The sequence below is a fragment of the Crinia signifera genome, chromosome 19 (genome assembly GCF_055691185.1).
Source record: "Crinia signifera chromosome 19, ASM5569118v1, whole genome shotgun sequence".
NCBI classification, from domain to species: Eukaryota; Metazoa; Chordata; class Amphibia; order Anura; family Myobatrachidae; genus Crinia; species Crinia signifera.
Window position 1 is genome coordinate 45,265,185 of NC_139226.1, and position 19,460 is coordinate 45,284,644.

A 19,460-nucleotide genomic window follows, 5' to 3' on the forward strand; every position below is an offset into this window, starting at 1 on the left:
TTGTGGGTGAGGGTGAGTGGAAGTGGGCTCAGGAGAGTCTTGTAGAGAGTCAATGTCAGGTTCATTAGAGTGAGGAGGGAGAGGTGGCAGCTGTGGAGGGATGCAGTTAAAGTGTATGGATGCTGTGTCCTACACTGTGCGTATTATAGGAATGTCTTCCTGCTCTGTCTCATCACTCTTGTAATGAGTGGGAATGACAGAACTTTATACACCACCAGGATACCTGCCTACCTGGCCCTCTCCAAGAGGGACACATTGCTCTGCTCCTGGACTTTCCTCTTAATGTATGCCATCACCTGTTTCACACTGGTTCATTGAAGAAAGGTGTTTCACCACATTAGATGCAATCATACATTAAGGGAGTCCAGAAACAGAGCATTGTGTCCCTCCTGGAGAGGGTCATGTTGGAAGGTATGACCACCAGCCTGATCCCAGCTCTGTGCAGGCTGCAGTGAGCGCTAATCCTCAAGTAGGCAGTCAGCTCGCCTCCCTCCATAGCGCTGACACATACCAGCTCACATACATAAGCTTTGGTTTGACGTTAGATTTATACAGTCACTGTTAGCTATTGCTTTATATTATCAGCCATATCAGACAGAGGTACACACTGGGCGATGTTCATGATGATGGATCAATCACTGTTCCGTCCTTCATTATACATGTTGTCACTAGAGATATAGTCAGGTTTGATGTGCGGAACAGCAACCCTGACAAGATCGCAGGCACCTGCATATCGGGCATACACACTGCCCAATATACACCAAGGAGAACAATAGGCCAGCCCAATCCGCCAGATCCGCAACATATTGTTACATGTGTACACAGCTACAGAAACAAATTGGTGTCAGAAATGTTTTCTTTCATTCTTCCAACAAAAGAATGTTCCAATGAAAGTGCTCCACCATTCCACACGCCGTCACTGCAATACCGTATAACCATTCCACACGCCGTCACCGCAATACCGTATAACCATTCCACGCGCCGTCACCGCAATACAGTATAACCATTCCACGCGCCGCCACCGCAATACCGTATAACCATTCCACACGCCGTCACTGCAATACGGTATAACCATTCCACACGCCGTCACTGCAATACGGTACAACCATTCCACACGCCGTCACTGCAATACAGTATAACCATTCCACGCGCCGTCACCGCAATACAGTATAACCATTCCACGCGCCGTCACCGCAATACAGTATAACCATTCCACGCGCCGTCACCGCAATACAGTATAACCATTCCACGCGCCGTCACCGCAATACAGTATAACCATTCCACGCGCCGTCACCGCAATACAGTATAACCATTCCACACGCCGTCACGCAATACAGTATAACCATTCCACACGCCGTCACCGCAATACAGTATAACCATTCCACACGCCGTCACCGCAATACAGTATAACCATTCCACACGCCGTCACCGCAATACAGTATAACCATTCAACACGCCGTCACCGCAATACAGTATAACCATTCCACACGCCGTCACCGCAATACAGTATAACCATTCAACACGCCGTCATCGCAATACAGTATAACCATTCCACACGCCGTCACCGCAATACAGTATAACCATTCCACACGCCGTCACCGCAGTACAGTATAACCATTCCACACGCCGTCACCGCAATACAGTATAACCATTCCACACGCCGTCACCGCAATACAGTATAACCATTCCACACGCCATCACCGAAATACAGTATAACCATTCCACACGCCATCACCGCAATACAGTATAACCATTCCACACACCGTCGCTGCAATACAGTATAACCGTTCCACATGCCGTCACTGCAATACAGTAGAACCATTCCACACGCCGTCACCGCAATACAGTATAACCATTCCACACGCCGTCACTGCAATACAGTATAACCATTCCACACGCCGTCACCGCAATACAGTATAACCATTCCACACACCGTCACTGCAATACAGTAGAACCATTTAACACACCGTCGCTGCAATACAGTATAACCGTTCCACATGCCGTCACTGCAATACAGTAGAACCATTCCACACGCTGTCACTGCAATACAGTAGAACCATTCAACACGCCGTCACTGCAATACAGTAGAACCATTCCACACACCGTCGCCGCAGTACAGTATAACCATTCCACACGCCGTCACCGCAATACAGTATAACCATTCCACACGCCGTCACCGCAATACAGTATAACCATTCCACACGCCGTCACCGCAATACAGTATAACCATTCCACACGCCGTCACCGCAATACAGTATAACCATTCAACACGCCGTCACTGCAATACAGTATAACCATTCCACACGCCGTCACTGCAATACAGTATAACCATTCAACACGCCGTCACCGCAATACAGTATAACCATTCCACACGCCGTCACCGCAATACAGTATAACCATTCCACACACCGTCGCCGCAGTACAGTATAACCATTCCACACGCCGTCACCGCAATACAGTATAACCATTCCACACGCCGTCACCGCAATACAGTATAACCATTCCACACGCCGTCACCGCAATACAGTATAACCATTCCACACACCGTCGCTGCAATACAGTATAACCGTTCCACATGCCGTCACTGCAATACAGTAAAACCATTCCACACGCCGTCACCGCAATACAGTATAACCATTCCACACGCCGTCACTGCAATACAGTATAACCATTCCACACGCCGTCACCGCAATACAGTATAACCATTCCACACACCGTCACTGCAATACAGTAGAACCATTTAACACACCGTCGCTGCAATACAGTATAACCGTTCCACATGCCGTGACTGCAATACAGTAGAACCATTCCACACGCCGTCACTGCAATACAGTAGAACCATTCAACACGCCGTCACTGCAATACAGTATAACCATTCCACACGCCGTCACTGCAATACAGTAGAACCATTCCACACGCCGTCACTGCAATACAGTATAACTATTCTATGTTCATTACATGGCTATATGACCGAGGGGCGGGCAGTTCAGACCTGCTCGGTGCGGTCCGAATTCGCTCCTCCACCCAATGGTGGGGGTTTGGGCATGAGCGAATACGTGCATGCGAAAACTCCTTAAGCGACTCCTCGCACTCACCGGGGTTCACTCACTGGTGGGCAGGGAGGTGACAGAAGCAAGTAACCACCCAGTTTTTTATGGGTGTGACCACAAAAACAGTGAGCGTGTCCATAGAAACGCTGGGCGAACCCTTGCCAACGCAGGCGTGCTGTTGCATCCTCGGGGTGAGCGGCTGACGTCATAGGAAGTCAGCGCCCACCCCCCAGTGGCGGAAAGCAGCCATCTGAAAAGTATAGACTTACTTTTCAGACCTTTGTTAAAGACCTTTGTGACTCAGAAGTGTTCCCTGCACTTTCCACCTACCTTGTTCCTGATAGCAGGAGGAACGCTCCAGCCGTGAAGCTGCGCTCTCCCGTGCACCTTCCAGATGTGGGCACGAACCTGCTGGTAATGTTCATGCTTCTTCCCCCGTAACGGCACCGCATCTGCATCACTGGCGACAAATACATAGGGCTAAGCTTTCTGTAATCACAGAAATGCAATCCTGTCTGATGGTCTCCTGGAGTAAATACATTGTTCAGGGTCCTTCTAGAGTGATTGTGTGCATGTAGTCTGTAGTGTACTCTGCAGGCCTCTGTCCCATGCGTTTTCAGAGCTATAGAGTTTTACTTCAACATTTCAGTGGCTGACATGACCCATCTCTCTTCTTCCTGATGACAGGGCATGTCAGTCCCTGAAACGTCGGAATAAATCTATATGCTTTTAATGAATATGCCATTCCGTGTCCTTCTGCAGTGTCACACTTGCTGTTTGTATCAACTTCTGCAAGGGCACACAGCTGTTTATACGGCATATACACAGGAGTGCGGAAGCGCATGTGTTGTGTCTATGTATGTATGTATGTATGGATCATCTGCATCATGCAAAACGGCTCCTCTTGGCACGTAAGGTCATGTGAATAGCAATGCGACAAGGAGACTGTGCTGATTAATGTGATACATGACACTTGTATATATACAGTATACATATATATCTGTGTGCGACTGAGTCTGTGAATCTGTACACAAATTTTCCAATGCCAGTTCTGTTATGCTCTATATGAACACTACACAAGTGATGTATATCAAATGAATCATCTCAGTCTCCTTATGCCCCCTTGTCACATTGTGTTGCAATTAAGATGCATTTAACAAAGTTGCACTGGACCTAGAAACTCACTCATGCCAGACATCTCACACTGCATGGCGTATTGAGGCTAGATGTACGAGGATGGATCAGTATATAAATATGCATCAAAACTCTTCATATAAAGAATCAGACTCAGTCGCACACTGCTATGCAAGTGTCACATATCAAATAAATCAGCACCGCCTCCTGGTGGGACCAACTCACATCATGCTGCGACTGAGGTACAAAGATGCAAAAAATATGCCTGTAATTGGTGGCCAACTTGCACCAGGCATCATGGCACATTGGGGCTAGTTGCATATACACATACACACATTTTAATGGACCATGGGGCAGATGTATGAAGCTTGAAAAAGAGATAAAATCGAAGGTGATCATTCACCAGCCAATCAGCTCCTAAAATGACATGTTACAGGCTGAGGTTGAAAAATGCCAGTTATGAGCTGATTGGCTGTTGCGTTATCACCTTCGATTTTCTAATATATATCCCTGCATACAGTAAGTAAAATTACCTATAAATTAACGTGTACATAAACATAAGTGCAGTTTTATTCATTCATCCATATAATAGGAACATGTGCAAACAATCTATGGTTATTTTAGCCACCTACAGATGTAGAGCCGGCCATTCTTGCAGGGGCTGGCGGTAGATTCGCCAGCCCCCGCCAGCCACTGGAAGGGGATGCGCGTGCTTCCCATTACTATGGAGCTCCCCGCCGGTCCTGGGCGCCACCTCCCCGCTCTCCCCCTAACCCTGTTGACAGGAAACTGGGATGCGTGTGGGATGCTCGCGCGTCCCAGTCAGATGGAGCGCTGGTTCGCCAGTGGGGGTGGTATGGCGAGCCCGGGCGCTGAATGAAGGGCCATCTGTAGAAAGTGCAACACCCCATTCCTGTAATCCCAGTTTATAACAAAGGCTAAACGTGTATTTTATTGAGGGGGGGAGGTATTAAGTGTTATCCATATACTACACTCATACCCATAATTCACCAGTGAGGAGACTTTAACCCTTTGCTTGGCAAGGGTCCATGTCAAAATAGGTGTGAAAATTGCCAAGCAAACCTTTTTAGGGCCAATGTTGCTGTGAGAGATCCTCAAAATATCAATTAAAAATGCCAGCACCGCTCGCAGTGCAATATTTAACTTAACTTTAAATAATTGCCTTTGCTGTTTTTGTATTTATTTATACTAAAAGAACAGTCGCTGTGAGCAACGCTGGCATTTTTAGTGGATATTTTGAGGATCGCTCGCAGCAACGTTGGCACTCAAAGGGCAAAGAGACATTACCTAGTAACGGTACAGTACAAGGTGTGACCGATGGCAGAGAGCAGGCAGGTACTCACTCTGTATGTGAGGTATGCGGGACGTGAAAATTCACTAACTGGTTCCGTACAGGACTGTTCCCATAACTGCCAGTATAGGCTACTGAAGATGCAGACCGTGTTCTGTTCAGCGTTGGCGAAGGTGACGGCGGTGGCATCAGTGTTCTCCCCTGCGGACCACTAGAAGGGCTGAATAATCTGTCAAATCTGTATATGTAAAACCAGATGTCAGTATCTTCAATAAAGCCACGTGACTTTCGGGCGCAGGTGTACAAACACTAGACTACTGGTACGCAATAAGAAAGTGATACATGCACACATCAATATTGTTAAAAAAAGGCGACAGAAGGGAAAATGAAATCTCTATAAATAAATCCACAACTGCAATTTAAGAATTCATAAATCAGATTTTAATTTAAAGCACAGCTCCTGTGCCAAGGGACAGATTGTATATACATTGCATAAAGACTTAGGATGAGGTTATACCAGGTGACTCCTGGCAGAATATTTTGGCAGGGAGGAAGGGTACGGATGTTCCTGCACTCAAAAAGCAGATGGTCGGTTGGTATTAGGGTTGCCAAGTCATCCTATTAATTACCCAACATGCAAATTATAAAATAAATTTGTAATCTCATATATATAAAAAAATTATAAATATATTTCTTTGCTTAACATTTAAATCTGGATCAATTCATGTTGACCCTGGTATTGTTTTGCTATTCATATTATTATTTTTAAATGCTATTAATAGATTGCTTAGTACAACGGAACTCGCACTGACATCACATACGACGCAGTGAAGCTGTACCCCACTGCGCCAGAGAGGAGGCCCTGCAGTCTCGCCGAATACCCATCACCGTTTCCCCTTCCAACCATGGGAGGGGTTATGTAATGAAGACACATACCCTCGCATGCCACCGCTGCAAGAGAAATCATTTGATGGTCACCATCCATCAAATGATTCGTCCTGCCTTTGCAAAAAAAAATTCAGTCTCAACTGACTTGTACTGTATTTGTGGGCGCCGGGTCGAAGACAGTACAGGCGGCTGATGTCATGTGACATCGGCCTGCCCGTGTTCCCATGGGAATGGCCAGCATTTCCATGAGGACGCCCATAAAACACTGGGTGTTCCCATGGCCCAGCACCGCCACCGCCCCCATCCCGCTGCAAACAGACCAGCGAGTGAGTAAATCCATTGGGGCAGGGGCCGAATTCGGATCAGGTGCGGTATGGTGATCCAACAATCGTAATCCAGACGGTCAGTATCCAGACATCAGAATCCCTACTGCCGGTGCCCCAAAAGGAGGGAGAACACAAAAAAAGCCCTTTGCGGGCTCGCTACACTTGCCACGCTGTGGGCTCGGTGGCTAGCTTTGCTCGCCACAGATTCTATTCTCCCTCTAGTTCTATTCTCCCTCTATGGGGGTTGTGGTCCCCCACAAGGGAGAATAGCCACTGTCAGTGGGGAACCCAACTGTCGGGCATTTAAACAGTCGGGATTCCAATGACGGAGTATTGACCGTTGGAATCCCGACTGTTGGCAGTCATCCGGAACCCATTTGATCCAGAATTGGCCCCACTATCCTCATGTCTATACTATGCACGTTAAATTGCTCTACAGTCTTAGCTCCTACCACCTCTGATAGGAGGCTATACCATTTGCCCACTACTCTCCACTTGTCCACTACCCTGTTAGAGAATTGATCTAACCATCAAATTATTAAAACTCATCATCAAAGTTCAGAGGTATTAATAATATTTGATACTTACACCTTCCAGAAAGAAGATTTTTTCATCTGCACATCTTGCACATCCTTTGATGCCCTGCAATAAAAAAAATTTTTTTTTAAATTACAGAACCTTGGAAAATGATTACTGAGCAAAATATTCTACTAAAAAAAAAAAATTACAAAGTAAGACACATTACATAGGACTAATACAAAAACGTTTAATAAAATAAATTAAAATTTTAGTTACTGTGATGCTGAACAGGGGCTAACTGAGTAATTCTGCTTATCTGCTAAAAATAATCAGTTGAAAATATCAAAGCAATTTTATTCTGCTGTCATCATAAAATGAGAACCTAAGGGGCTCATTTATCATCGAGTGATAAAAATCGCATATGATAAATTGTGCCCTAGCCAATCAGCTATTAACTGCCATGTGTTTGAAAAATGACAGTTGGGAGCAAATTGTCTAAAGTACCATTTATCATATGCAAAAAGTTTTATAATTCACATCGAGTTTTATCACTCGTTGATAAATTGGCCCCTTACTCAGATAAAATAGAAATAAATAAATAGAATGGTTTCTAATTAATCTATTTTTGTGAGCTGTGACTTTTCTCAGCTAGACCCAAATAGTTATTCCTAATATGGAGCAGTGCATAATTAGATTTTCTAGTTTAGGCATGAAAGGGGTGATTCAATTCAGCACAATGTTGCGCACATTGAGTATCCCTTATCTGAAATGCTCAGGAACCACGAGCATTTTGGATAAAGGATTTTTCCATTTTTTGGGAATATTTTTTAAAAAATACTTACATGGTCCCCTGGTGGTGCCCCGGTGGTCCCCCGGTGTCCAGGATCCTCAACAGCGGTCCCAGGGGTGCATTGCGCGAGTGTGCGGGCACACCGGCGATGTCCCCACTGCACTCGCACAATGCACCCCTGGGACCGAAGATGCCGCTGAAGAGGATCCTGAAGCCCGACGGGGATGCTGTAAGTATGAAAAAAGGGGCAGGGGGAGGGTAACAAAAACAAACTAAATATTCTCAAAAACCACGGTCTTTGGAATATTTCGGTTTTTGGATATACAGTTTTTGGTATTATGGTAACTCAACATTGCCAGTTGTCCTGCACAAACCTATAGGGCACAAGTTGATATAGCTGGAAAGTACATCGGTGCAGCTGTTGATATTAAAAAGCTATACATACACACACCAGCAGATGACTCAAACTCCAAAATGAACAGTTCAGTTACCTAACCAATAATGTTGGAATATTAACATATAGCAGTTACACCCGGACTCGCCATTACATGTACAATGGTAATGGTGCGGCAGTGAGTGTATACTGCAGACAGGTATTAACCAAGTCTCTCAAAAATTAGAGACTTCTGTCTCCCACCACGTCACTGTACACAGTAACAGACAAGATGATCCTTGCACAGGCTCAGTGGTGACTTTGGTGGCCATCTTAGGATAAGGCATGAAGCCTCCCTGAAGTACAGGAAGAAGGAAGGCTGCACACTCTGAACTGAATGAACTTAAAAAAACATTGCACGGTTATACACATTTAAGGATTTAGGGAACTATTTCCAGAAAGGTTGAAGTATAACTACAATTAAAAATGGCTTTCAAAGAAGATTTAATGGTGAATGTAAAAAAGAACACAGATAAAATCTGCTTTTTATATTAAAACTCTGTCATTTTAGATTCACTACTCAATTGGGGGAGATGTATCGAACCTTCTACAGAGTATTACAGTAGACAAGTGCAGAACTTGCCCATATCAACTTCTACCTATCATTTTATAGAAAGTACTTGATAATTGCTTTCTCAAAGTTGATTGGCATTTCCTCATGCTTTAGCAGACTTGATACATTTCTCCCTTATTCACAAATGGCAATCTATGACAGTTTTCCAACCTCGTTCCTTAAGGCACACTAAGTGGCTGATTCAGACCTGCTCTATGGTAATACTTAAGGACTAACCTCAACATTTCAGTCCTGCGTACCGCATCCTGCAGTTCCATTAGCTTCTCCTTGTACTGGTTCCTCTCCATTAGCACACGGGCCATTTCTGTTCTGGTGAATCGCTTCCTCTGGGCAGCTGGAATATCCACCTATCAGAAAAGCACATTACCGATGTAAGCACCCTCTAAGCTCACTGCCAGGACAGCCAAGCCCATTTCATAAACCCACATGTACATGAGAGACAAACACGCAATCCAAGATGGCAACTTTTACTTTTTTGGGGAGGAACATCAGTAAACTCACTCGGTATTAGGAAGGCCAATCCTAGGATCAGAATCAGTCGGATCCTAGGATTTCAGCCTACAATTGTTGGGATAGGATGGTGGGGATTTAATCTTATAATACATGGATTTTGGGATTAGTGAGCACATTTGTGGTGGTTCAGTGGTTTATTATTTTTAATGTCAAGCAGCTCTGCTGAGTACCTTCAGTAGATGACTGTCTGGCTGCGCCTGGCTGAGCACTGCAGCAGTGTGACCTGGTGCCAGAGGTCATGCTCTGTAGCTCCACACCAGCCAAGCCCATCTGCACCATGCTTAAGAGCAGGATGGGCATTTCCACAGCAGCTGGCGTGGTGGGTGACACTGGTGCAGTCTGTCCGTGTCAGCCACCAGCCCACCAGCGTGACACACAGTGTGACTGTCTCACTCAGGAAACCCAGCCAGGCAGCCGATTTTAAATTCAGAGGGGACAGACTGGAGGACAAGGGGGCTCACATACAGACTCCTGCCTGGGACTCGGGAAGGGGGGTGGAGTCCAGACGTCAATGACTGAAAGTCGTGGAGGGGAGAGTAATAAGGATGAAGGGGGAGTGGCCAGTGTTGGTTGGTTAGCTGGGTTAAAAAAAAATGAAGCCGATTGGCTGCTTTGTTATAATCAGCCACTAAATCTGCCACTGAAGGAGGATGGAGCCACTGAGTCCTGCTGCTGCCTGTCAGTGCCACAACCAGTTTTTTTTTATCCTGAATCCCAGGATTAAAAGAAAAAATGCCCCAGTATTGGTCTCCATACTCTGGACTAGGCACAACTTGAAGGACAGTTGAAGGTGACCACAGCAACAACTATATTTATTACCAGTTATTTGTATAGCGCACACATATTCCACAGTGCTTTACAGAGAATATTTAAATATTCACATCAGTCCCTGCCCCAGTGGAGCGTACAATCTATAATCCCTACCACATGTACAGGCACACACAGACATTCTAGGGTTAATTTTGTTGGGGGCCAATTAACCTACCAGAACATTTTTGGATTGTGGGAGGAAACCAGAGTACCTGGAGGAAACCCACACAAGCACGGGGAGAACATACAAACCCCATACAGTTAAAGCCATGGTGGGAATCAAGCTCATGACCTCTGCGCTGTGATGCAGTAATACTAACCATTACACCATCCGTACTGCCAACTACAGTATATAGGACATATCTGTATGACCTGTTAAATCCCCAGCCACTGAACTCCCAAATATGTTACAGAGTTGCTTTTAATTAGTGCGACTTTATTACAGCAAATTTATAGGCTGCAGATATCACAAAAGCTGTAACTTCAGCAATCTCAAGAGTATTGCCCAAGAAGAAGAAAGTATAACCAGCATACAGTACGTTTATGGATCGGGAGCCGGACAGTTTCCTGACTGTTGGGATCCCGACATTCATTACCCCGACGTCGGGATCCCGACATTCATTACTCCGACGTCGGGATCCCGACATTCATTACTCCGACGTCGGGTTCCCGACAGTCAAAATCCCCACACTCGGGGTCCCAACGGCCACCAGCTATGCTCCCTCGTGGGGGTCGATGACCCCCATAGAGGGAGAATAGAATAGGTGGCGAGAATAGCGAGCAAGCGTGCCCGCAGCGTGGCGAGCCCGCAAGGGGCTTTGTTGCGCTTGCCCCTCTGTCGGGCTATTGACTGTTAGGATCCCGACTGTCGGGACCATATACCACACCCTATGGATCAAAGTGTCTACTCTAGACAGTCATTAGGTTGACACATAATGGGGGCATTGACAAATGTTGACATGAGTTTCTCACTTTCTTTGGTGTTAGTCGACAACTGATCATGTGGACCCCAATTAGTGTACCCTATACCCTCACATGGCTCGCTTCCCTCTAAAGGCTTCGGGACACTTTATTGTTCCCAATCAAAGTCCACGTGGGTGGTAAAGTATAAAAAAAATAACGTAAACATTTTTTTGGGGGGGGCGGGGGATGAAATCGTGAACAACCCATGTCGACTTTTTTGTGTGTTGACCATTGATTGCAGTGTTGACCTTTTGTCAACATCGACCTATCATCTGGATACCCCACCATACATTGCGACCTTCTCTTCTCAATACCCACTGGCAATTTTACGGATTTCATACATTTTAGGCCAACGTTAAACTTTCATAAAGTATCCCATAAGTAGCAATGCTAAAGGATTTAAACGGCTTGGCAATAAAGTATGTCTAGGTACTCCCAGTTACCATGAATTATTAACTTTATGCCACTAAACAATAAGAACAGATCATTTGGGCACTACTCTGAAGTTTGTATTCAAAAAGTTGCTGAACGCTGAATATACGCACCTCAGCATTTTCTCGGTACAGCTTCCTGGCTTCCTCCAGCTCCGCACGAGTCCTGTAAGAGAAGAAATAGAAGTTGGAATTCAATCTAGTTGAAAAATAGCAGTTTTCTGATATGAAGACGAAACTGTACACAGAATATATTCCATTTATAATGTTTGACGTAAAGCTCAATTCTTATGGCATTAACCAAATATGTAAAAAAAAAAATTTTGGTGTATTTATATACTGCTTCCTAAAGGGAATATTTTGCTGCTTATTGTATAATACAGGATGATTATGAACTGGATCCTAAGACCTTGAGGTAAATTGAGAGCAAACCAAGCCAGAAAGTTTTCACTGGGAAGGATTTCAGTTTTTAAAATGCATGGCCTCTAATTTATTAAGTATATTTCTCATTTATACCTGGGGTACACTGGGTTATAGTGAGTGGATTGAGGATCCTTGGCAATACAAAACGGGTGACGGATGACTGTTAAAACCCCGACAGACGGGCAGCGGCTATTCCCATAGGGGGAGAATAGAATAGGTGGCGAGCATAGTGAGCCACTGTGCCCACAGTGTGGAGAGCTCAGCGAGCCCGCAAGGGGCTTCATTGCACTCACCCCGCTGTCTGAGTCCGGCACTCGAGATATCGATGTCGGGCTAATGACTGTTGGAATCCCGACTGTCGGTGTGCTCTACCACACCCATACAAAAGTGATGCTTTAAGTTACAATCCTCCCCTCCACTACCCCAAATGGCTTTCGTTAAAATAAAATGTATTTTTCCAGCCTCATCTTAGACGCAGAATCTCCATAAAAATATGGCCTCCAATGTAGGCCAATGTAACACTCCCATAACAATGAATACCTTTGGGCATCTGCATGGCCATTTCCCAGTTAAAACAGTCCAAGTGGGCCTCTCGTTCAAAGTGGGCCTCTCGTTCCTGCAACTATGTCCATAGAAACCGTGTTATGTGGGCACCGCACAACTTTCTAGGGATTAGATCAGTGGTTCCCAACCCTGGTCCTCAAGTACCCCCAACAGTGCATGTTTTGCAGGTCTCCACACAGAATCACAAGTGCTATAATTAGCTCCACCTGTGGATCTTTTAAAATGTGTCTGAATTATGAGTGCAACTGCTGGGTGACCTGGAAAATGTGCACTGTTGGGGGTACTTGAGGACCAGGGTTGGGAACCACTGGATTAGATGAATGTACAGTGGCAGAAAACTGCCAACTTACGTGATCATCTAATCAGTGGTGTCAAACTCATGGTCCTCCAGCCGTTGTTGAACTACACATCCCTGCATGCATTGCCACAGATTTTATATAATGGATTGCTAAGACTGTGGCAGGGCATGCTGGGATGGGTAGTTCCACAACAGCTGGAGGGCCATGAGTTTAACACCACTGATCTACATTGTGTGAGGAAAGCAACATGGAGACGTCAAAGGAGTAAAGGACTCACTGCCAGGCTACCACAACTGCAACGTTCACAGCCTTCATATATACAATGGTCTGGAAGTGTCAGAGAGAAGAGAGCCTGAGGTGTTACATATTAATAACTAGTCACACACTCACATCTGCAGATCCTGCTCCGTCTCTTTAAGCTTCAACTCACACCGACTCAGACTCTGAGACACATTATCCATCTCACGTTTCAGAGCCTCTCTCTCTGCCGACAGCTCCTCCACTCTTGCAATGAGACTCTTTCTCGCCATATCAACTTCACTCCTGCAGAGAAATATACTTAGAACTTTCATAGTAATCGCATAACTATTCTCAAGTGTAATGTCATCACTGATACAGTATGAAACCTTTCCTAATGGCCCTTATCATGACACTCTATTGTGGAGGTAAGAACGTGCTCACCAGAAAACCAATAGTGTTGGAATCAGTGGCGGCTCCTACCTGAAGACTTCAGGGGGCGGACGGCACTTCCTACTGCTCTGCCCATAACTCCATGATGGTGGGAGGGTCATAGGATTGCATATGTGCACAAGCTGCAGGCAGTGTTGGGGAGAAGGAAAATAAATCCCCGGCGGCAGCAGCGGCAGGACACATGATAACGGACTTGTAGGACCGCATTCTGGCAGGAAGAACTAGAACATGTACAAGAGCCAGGGGCAGGTAAACAATGGGGCTGATGGAGGTACAGTTCCAGGCCTCACCACAACAGCATGACGATCACCAGCCACCAGTTGGCCAAAAACAAAGTTATGAAATTGTATTTCTATTTTCCATACAAATTTTGGACTTTTACATATTTAGGGAAACATTGATCCAGGGTGTAAACATGCACATGTCGCTGGTCACACCCTGGCACTGGTTTTGCTTCTCACATGGACCGTAACTAATACAATTTGGTTCTGGATCAGAAACTCATGGCACTCCTGCAAGTTTCCCAGCGGTGTTCCAGGGTGCCACAGCACCAGGTGGGAATCAATGCTTTAGACCAGGGATCCTCAAACTATTTTGCTCTGGGACCCCATTAGACAATAAAAATAATGACAGGACCCCAGCAAGTTACTGCATAAGGTCATCACATGTGTAGTCCGCAGACAGCACCTACATGGCAGCATTGTGGAGTCACAAAATGATGGGAGGAGTCTAAAATAAAAAACAACTCAACAGATTGTTCAGACTCCTTGAATCACTGACTGAGATTAGAAAAGTCATCAGCCTGATGGTCAGCAACATGGAGTCGCGACCCCATGCTGAGCAGGTTGGGACCCACTTTGGGGTCAGGACCCACAGTTTGAGAACTGCTACTTTAGATAAATGATAAGAGGCTAGAAGGACCCAATTCAGCGTGAATCACTAATCAGCGAATTCATGAATCACACGATTATCGACGGACTGCACCTGCATATGGATGTCATATCTGACAGGAAGCCGGCATTTGGGGTGGAAACCTGCCATTCTCTGGAAGTGTCATAAAAAATGCAGGTGTGCTCAGGTGTTTTCTGGAAGAGTCTGTGATGTCAGCAATGACCACTTCCACCCTGTCTTATTCGCAGCTTAGTGGAAGCTTCAGATTTGCGCACACAGTGAAATCCTATCAATGGTCCAGGAATTGCGCATTCATAGTGTTCATTCTAGCACCCGCTATCTTTGAAAACCCATGCAGTTCCTCTTCCCTGTCTGGGGTTTCGCGGTCTGCTGTGGTAATAATAATAATAATGCATGGGGCAGGTCACTTCCATTGCTGTCTTTTGCATACTGAGGACTAATATGCTGTAATAAATGTTGATACATTAATATACTGTAGAATGATAAATCACATGGTTCCCGCAAAATGCATGCCTCCTTATACTCAATGGATGTGTTCATAATTGTTTCCTATGCCATCCGTTCTTTACAAAAAATAAGAAACAGGAAGTTCCCCTCTATTCTGCCGGATTCCCGTCATGTATTTTCTTTTACAAAAAAAACGACTTGTACAACTTACTGTGCGTCTCTGAGCTGTGCATTCTCCTCAATCAGAGCATCCACAGAATTCCCAACGCCTAAGAAAGAAGAAACAACTTTTAAAAAAGAAAAACATGAAAAACAAAAAAAAAAACGGTGTTAAGGCAGAATAATAAACCCCAATGAGGAAAGTTATGCAAACTATGGCGCAGGGGGGAGTGGCTCATACTGCAGCATCCAATCACACACGTTTTCATTTCTTGTCTGCTTTGCAAAAACTAAAAGTGCCCATACACTAGTACGATGGGACCCTTTTTTACCTGATTAAATATAGATTTTTCTACCTTGTAATGTGTTAAAACCCAATGATAGAGATTATGAGTATCTTTTATTTGAAGCTACATAATTTCAGCAGAATCGTACATGAAAAATAGAGCAAACAGGTATAATAAAAGTTATCAAACAAAAAGGGGTGATGTGATAAAGTACCAGCCAATCAGCTCCTTTCAATTTACAAACAGTGAGGAAGATGTATGTAGAAGTGATAAGGGAGGAGAAGTGAACTAGTGAAGAAGAGGCCCATGGTTGGCATGGGAACCATCTCCACTGGCTCATTTATCCTCCCTTATCACTGCTTCATACATCTACCCATGTGTTTGAAAAAGGACAGTAAGGAGCTGATTGTTTGGTAGTTTATCTCTCTTCACGGTATCAAGGTCCAAGGCTTAGTCCATCTGCCCAAAGGGGCATACAGATGTGTCCACATACATCTTGGCTTTTTTCTCAATTTGTCACAACATGTAAAACACGGCTTAGCTATTTTTCCAAATGTAGCAAGTAGATAGAGTCTAAAAAATTTCTGACGCAGTAGAACTTGTATAAAGTAATAGATTAGAGAAGCAAATTTTTAGAAAAATCACAAAGTGTGACTTTTGCAGAGTCCAAGGTGTGCCATATTGTGCAGTAAAACCAAGATGTACGTGGACACATCTGTATGTATTGAAATTTGGGAAGAGATAAAAATGAAGAGGGATTAAGTACCAACTAAACAACTCCTGTCACTGTAACATGGCAGTTGGGAGCTGATTGGTGGTACTTTATGTCTCTAATACACATCCCCCAGTGCAATATCAATTATATATGATCTCCTTTCACTGTTTAACAATGAAGCACCTCTACAGCACAGAACTCTCAGTGGACCAAATGGATTAAGCCTTAAGAATAGATAAAGTGGAGGATGATAAAGGACCAGCCAATCAGCTCCTAACTGTCATTTATCATACAATGGGTGGGGTGCACTCAACAAAAAATGTGGTAAAAACCCCTGATGTAGAATCACTATATAGATGACATTTTGTTTTTATGGGAAGGGAATCGTTCACATTTAGATTCTGTTGCTACCTCAAAACTAATGATTAAAATATAAAGTTCTCTTTTACGATCAGCGAAAGTGTGGACTTTTTAGATTTGACCATTTTTGAAGATGAGGGTTTATTAAAAACCAAAACCTTTTCAAAACCCACAGATTCGCATACATACATCTTAGTAGTTGTTGTCACTTACTGGTTGAGGACCAAACGGAATTGCACGGATCGACAAGTCTTTGAACAGCAATCCACCCAGATGATAGACATTTTTAGATAGTGGCTATACCTCAAATACTATAGAAAAAGCTGTTGATCAGGTAAAAAAAAAGAGACCATTCTGGGGGAGAAAATTTCCAGAGAAAATACAGATTCTATCAAATCTGATAAAACCAAATGGGCCTTCAGAACAGATTATAGTGTACACTATGTAAAAGGTGACAAATCTCTCCGAAGGCATTGGCGGATTTTAAAGAAAGTTCCAGTTATTTGAACTTAAATACCAGAGAGGCCTTCATTCATTTATAGAAAGGTGCCCAATTTAGGAAATAACCTTACAAGGAGTATATATCCTGCAACACAAGTAAGACGAGTAATAACTATAGAGTTCCACAGATGTGGGCATGCAAAAACATTCCTGGGACTGGTAAAAAAGTAGAAGAATTTTCAATTAATGGGGAAATCAAAAAAGATCATATGTAATTTGAGGAACATTGTATATTTTATCGAATGTTCATGTACTCTTGGGCAATAAGTCAATACCCATCTGTTTCACAAATATTACAAAGGAAACCACTAACTTGTACACATGTGCAATCATCATTATTGTTAACTCAAGCTCCTGGTTCCACTAAAAAAATCCCAACCATATTGTACTTTCAGGGATGAAAGATTTAGGGTGAAATGTAATATGATAAGAGATTCAGAAAGTGGGAAATTTGGTAAGAAATCTCCATTTTATTTATTTTTTAAACGGCAATCATTTACACTTCAAAATCAAACTGGTTTTGCAATGTAAATGATTGCCGCTTAAAAAAACTGGAGATTTCTTACCAAATTTCCCACTTTCTGAATCACTCATCCTATTACATTTCACCCTTAGGGGGCTATGCAATCCAGGATCGTGATCCTGGCCCGGTTGCGGTTTGCCCGACAGCAAATCGGCAGGTGGGATTGAATGTCCCTTTGTTTCGGGATTCAATGTCCCACCTTTCAACCGGCTAAAAGGGGTCGTGGCCGCGAAAACGGCCGTGGATTGTCGATCTGCGGCCGGATTTGCGACAATCCACGGCCGTTATCAGCAGAATGGGCCCGACAGCTTCTCGTTCTGCCGTGATCCCTCTTCAATGCTGTCGCTAAAGACAGCATTGAATAGGGCCCCATCGCTATTTCCCCCATTGGGAATAGCGGCGGGAGATTGCACACCCCCCTTAGTGTGCACCCCTCAGTTTGTGTTACTGTATCGCCTTAAGTCAGCATCCCTGCCTTTCAATTTGTGTGATTCACTTTTTAAACCAACTAACCTGGTTTATTAAAAACTAAAACCTTTTCAAAATCCACGGATTCGCATACATATATCTTAGTAGTTGTCATCACTCTAACTGGTTGCACTCTTTACCAGTGGGTCAACTAAAGAGGACCAAACGGAATTCCACGGATCAACAAGTCTTTGAACAGCAATCCGCCCAGATGATAAAGACATTTTTAGATAGTGGCTATACCTCAAATACTATAGAAAAAGCTGTTGATCAGGTAAAAAAAAATAGACCATTCTGGGGGAGAAAATTTCCAGAGAAAATACAGATTCTACAAAATCTAATAAAACCAAATGGGCCTTCAGAACAGATTATAGTGTTCACTAGTAAAAAGGTGAAAAATCTCTCCGAAGGCATTGGCGGATTTAAAAAAAAAATCCAGTTATTTGAACTAAAATACCAGAGAGGCCTTCATTCATTTATAGAAAGGCGCCCAATTTAGGAAATAACCTTACAAGGAGTATATATCCTGCAACACAAGTAAGAAGAGTAATAACTATAGAGTTCCACAGATATGGGCATGCAAAAACATTCCTGGGACTTGTAAAAAAGTAGAAGAATTTTCAATTAATGGGGAAATCAAAAAAGATCATATGTAATTTGAGGAACATTGTATATTTTATCGAATGTTCATGTACTCTTGGGTACATTGGCCGAACATAACGTCCACTAAAAAACTTGCATAGGCGAGCATTTAAGAAATAAGGGTAATGGTGGGGAGACCCATTCGCTCTCACAACATTTTAAACTGAAATATGGTTGTTCTATTTCTCATATAAAGAGATTTGGGGGCATTAAGCTGGTAGAGGGGGATCGACGCAGGCGAGATCTAGACTCTCAGTTAGCGAAGACAGAAAAGCAATATATATATATATATATATATATATATATATATATATATATATATATATATATATATATATATATATGGGTTTTATAGTGTAATTATTTTATTCTTTGCTAAATCCCTATATTTGTTGTTTCTACAATGTACATTCATATGTCCTTATAGATCATTCATCAGTATCCATTGGCAGTTATGGGAAAGTGCAATACATATAATGACCACAAGAAGGAGCTATTGAAAGACTATGATTGGGACAAAAATGTAAAGCCTGACTGATGGTCTTGCGATGGCCTGACTGATGGTCTGGTCACGCATGGGTCCTCAAACTGCGGCCCTCCAGATGTTGTGAAACTACAAATCCCAGCATGCCTTGCCACAGTTTTGTTATAAGGGAGTGTTAAAACTGTGGCAAGGCATGCTGGGATTTGTAGTTTCACAACATCTGGAGGGCCGCAGTTCACTCTG

The 19,460-nt window shown here is 43.8% G+C and overlaps 1 protein-coding gene across 1 annotated transcript in view; it reads right to left on the reverse strand.

The window, feature by feature from the left end:
• The window catches only part of LOC146042469 (C-Jun-amino-terminal kinase-interacting protein 3-like), a 113,491-nt gene that overhangs the window by 23,034 nt on the left and 70,997 nt on the right, over window positions 1-19,460 (reverse strand). The window contains exons 9-15 of the mRNA XM_083162461.1: window positions 15,290-15,347; window positions 13,420-13,572; window positions 11,858-11,909; window positions 9,243-9,373; window positions 7,299-7,352; window positions 5,549-5,734; window positions 3,381-3,510 (exon numbers count right to left, since the gene is read on the reverse strand). Of these exons, the coding sequence (XP_083018587.1) occupies window positions 3,381-3,510; window positions 5,549-5,734; window positions 7,299-7,352; window positions 9,243-9,373; window positions 11,858-11,909; window positions 13,420-13,572; window positions 15,290-15,347 (764 nt within the window). The remainder of the gene's footprint in view (window positions 1-3,380; window positions 3,511-5,548; window positions 5,735-7,298; window positions 7,353-9,242; window positions 9,374-11,857; window positions 11,910-13,419; window positions 13,573-15,289; window positions 15,348-19,460) is intronic.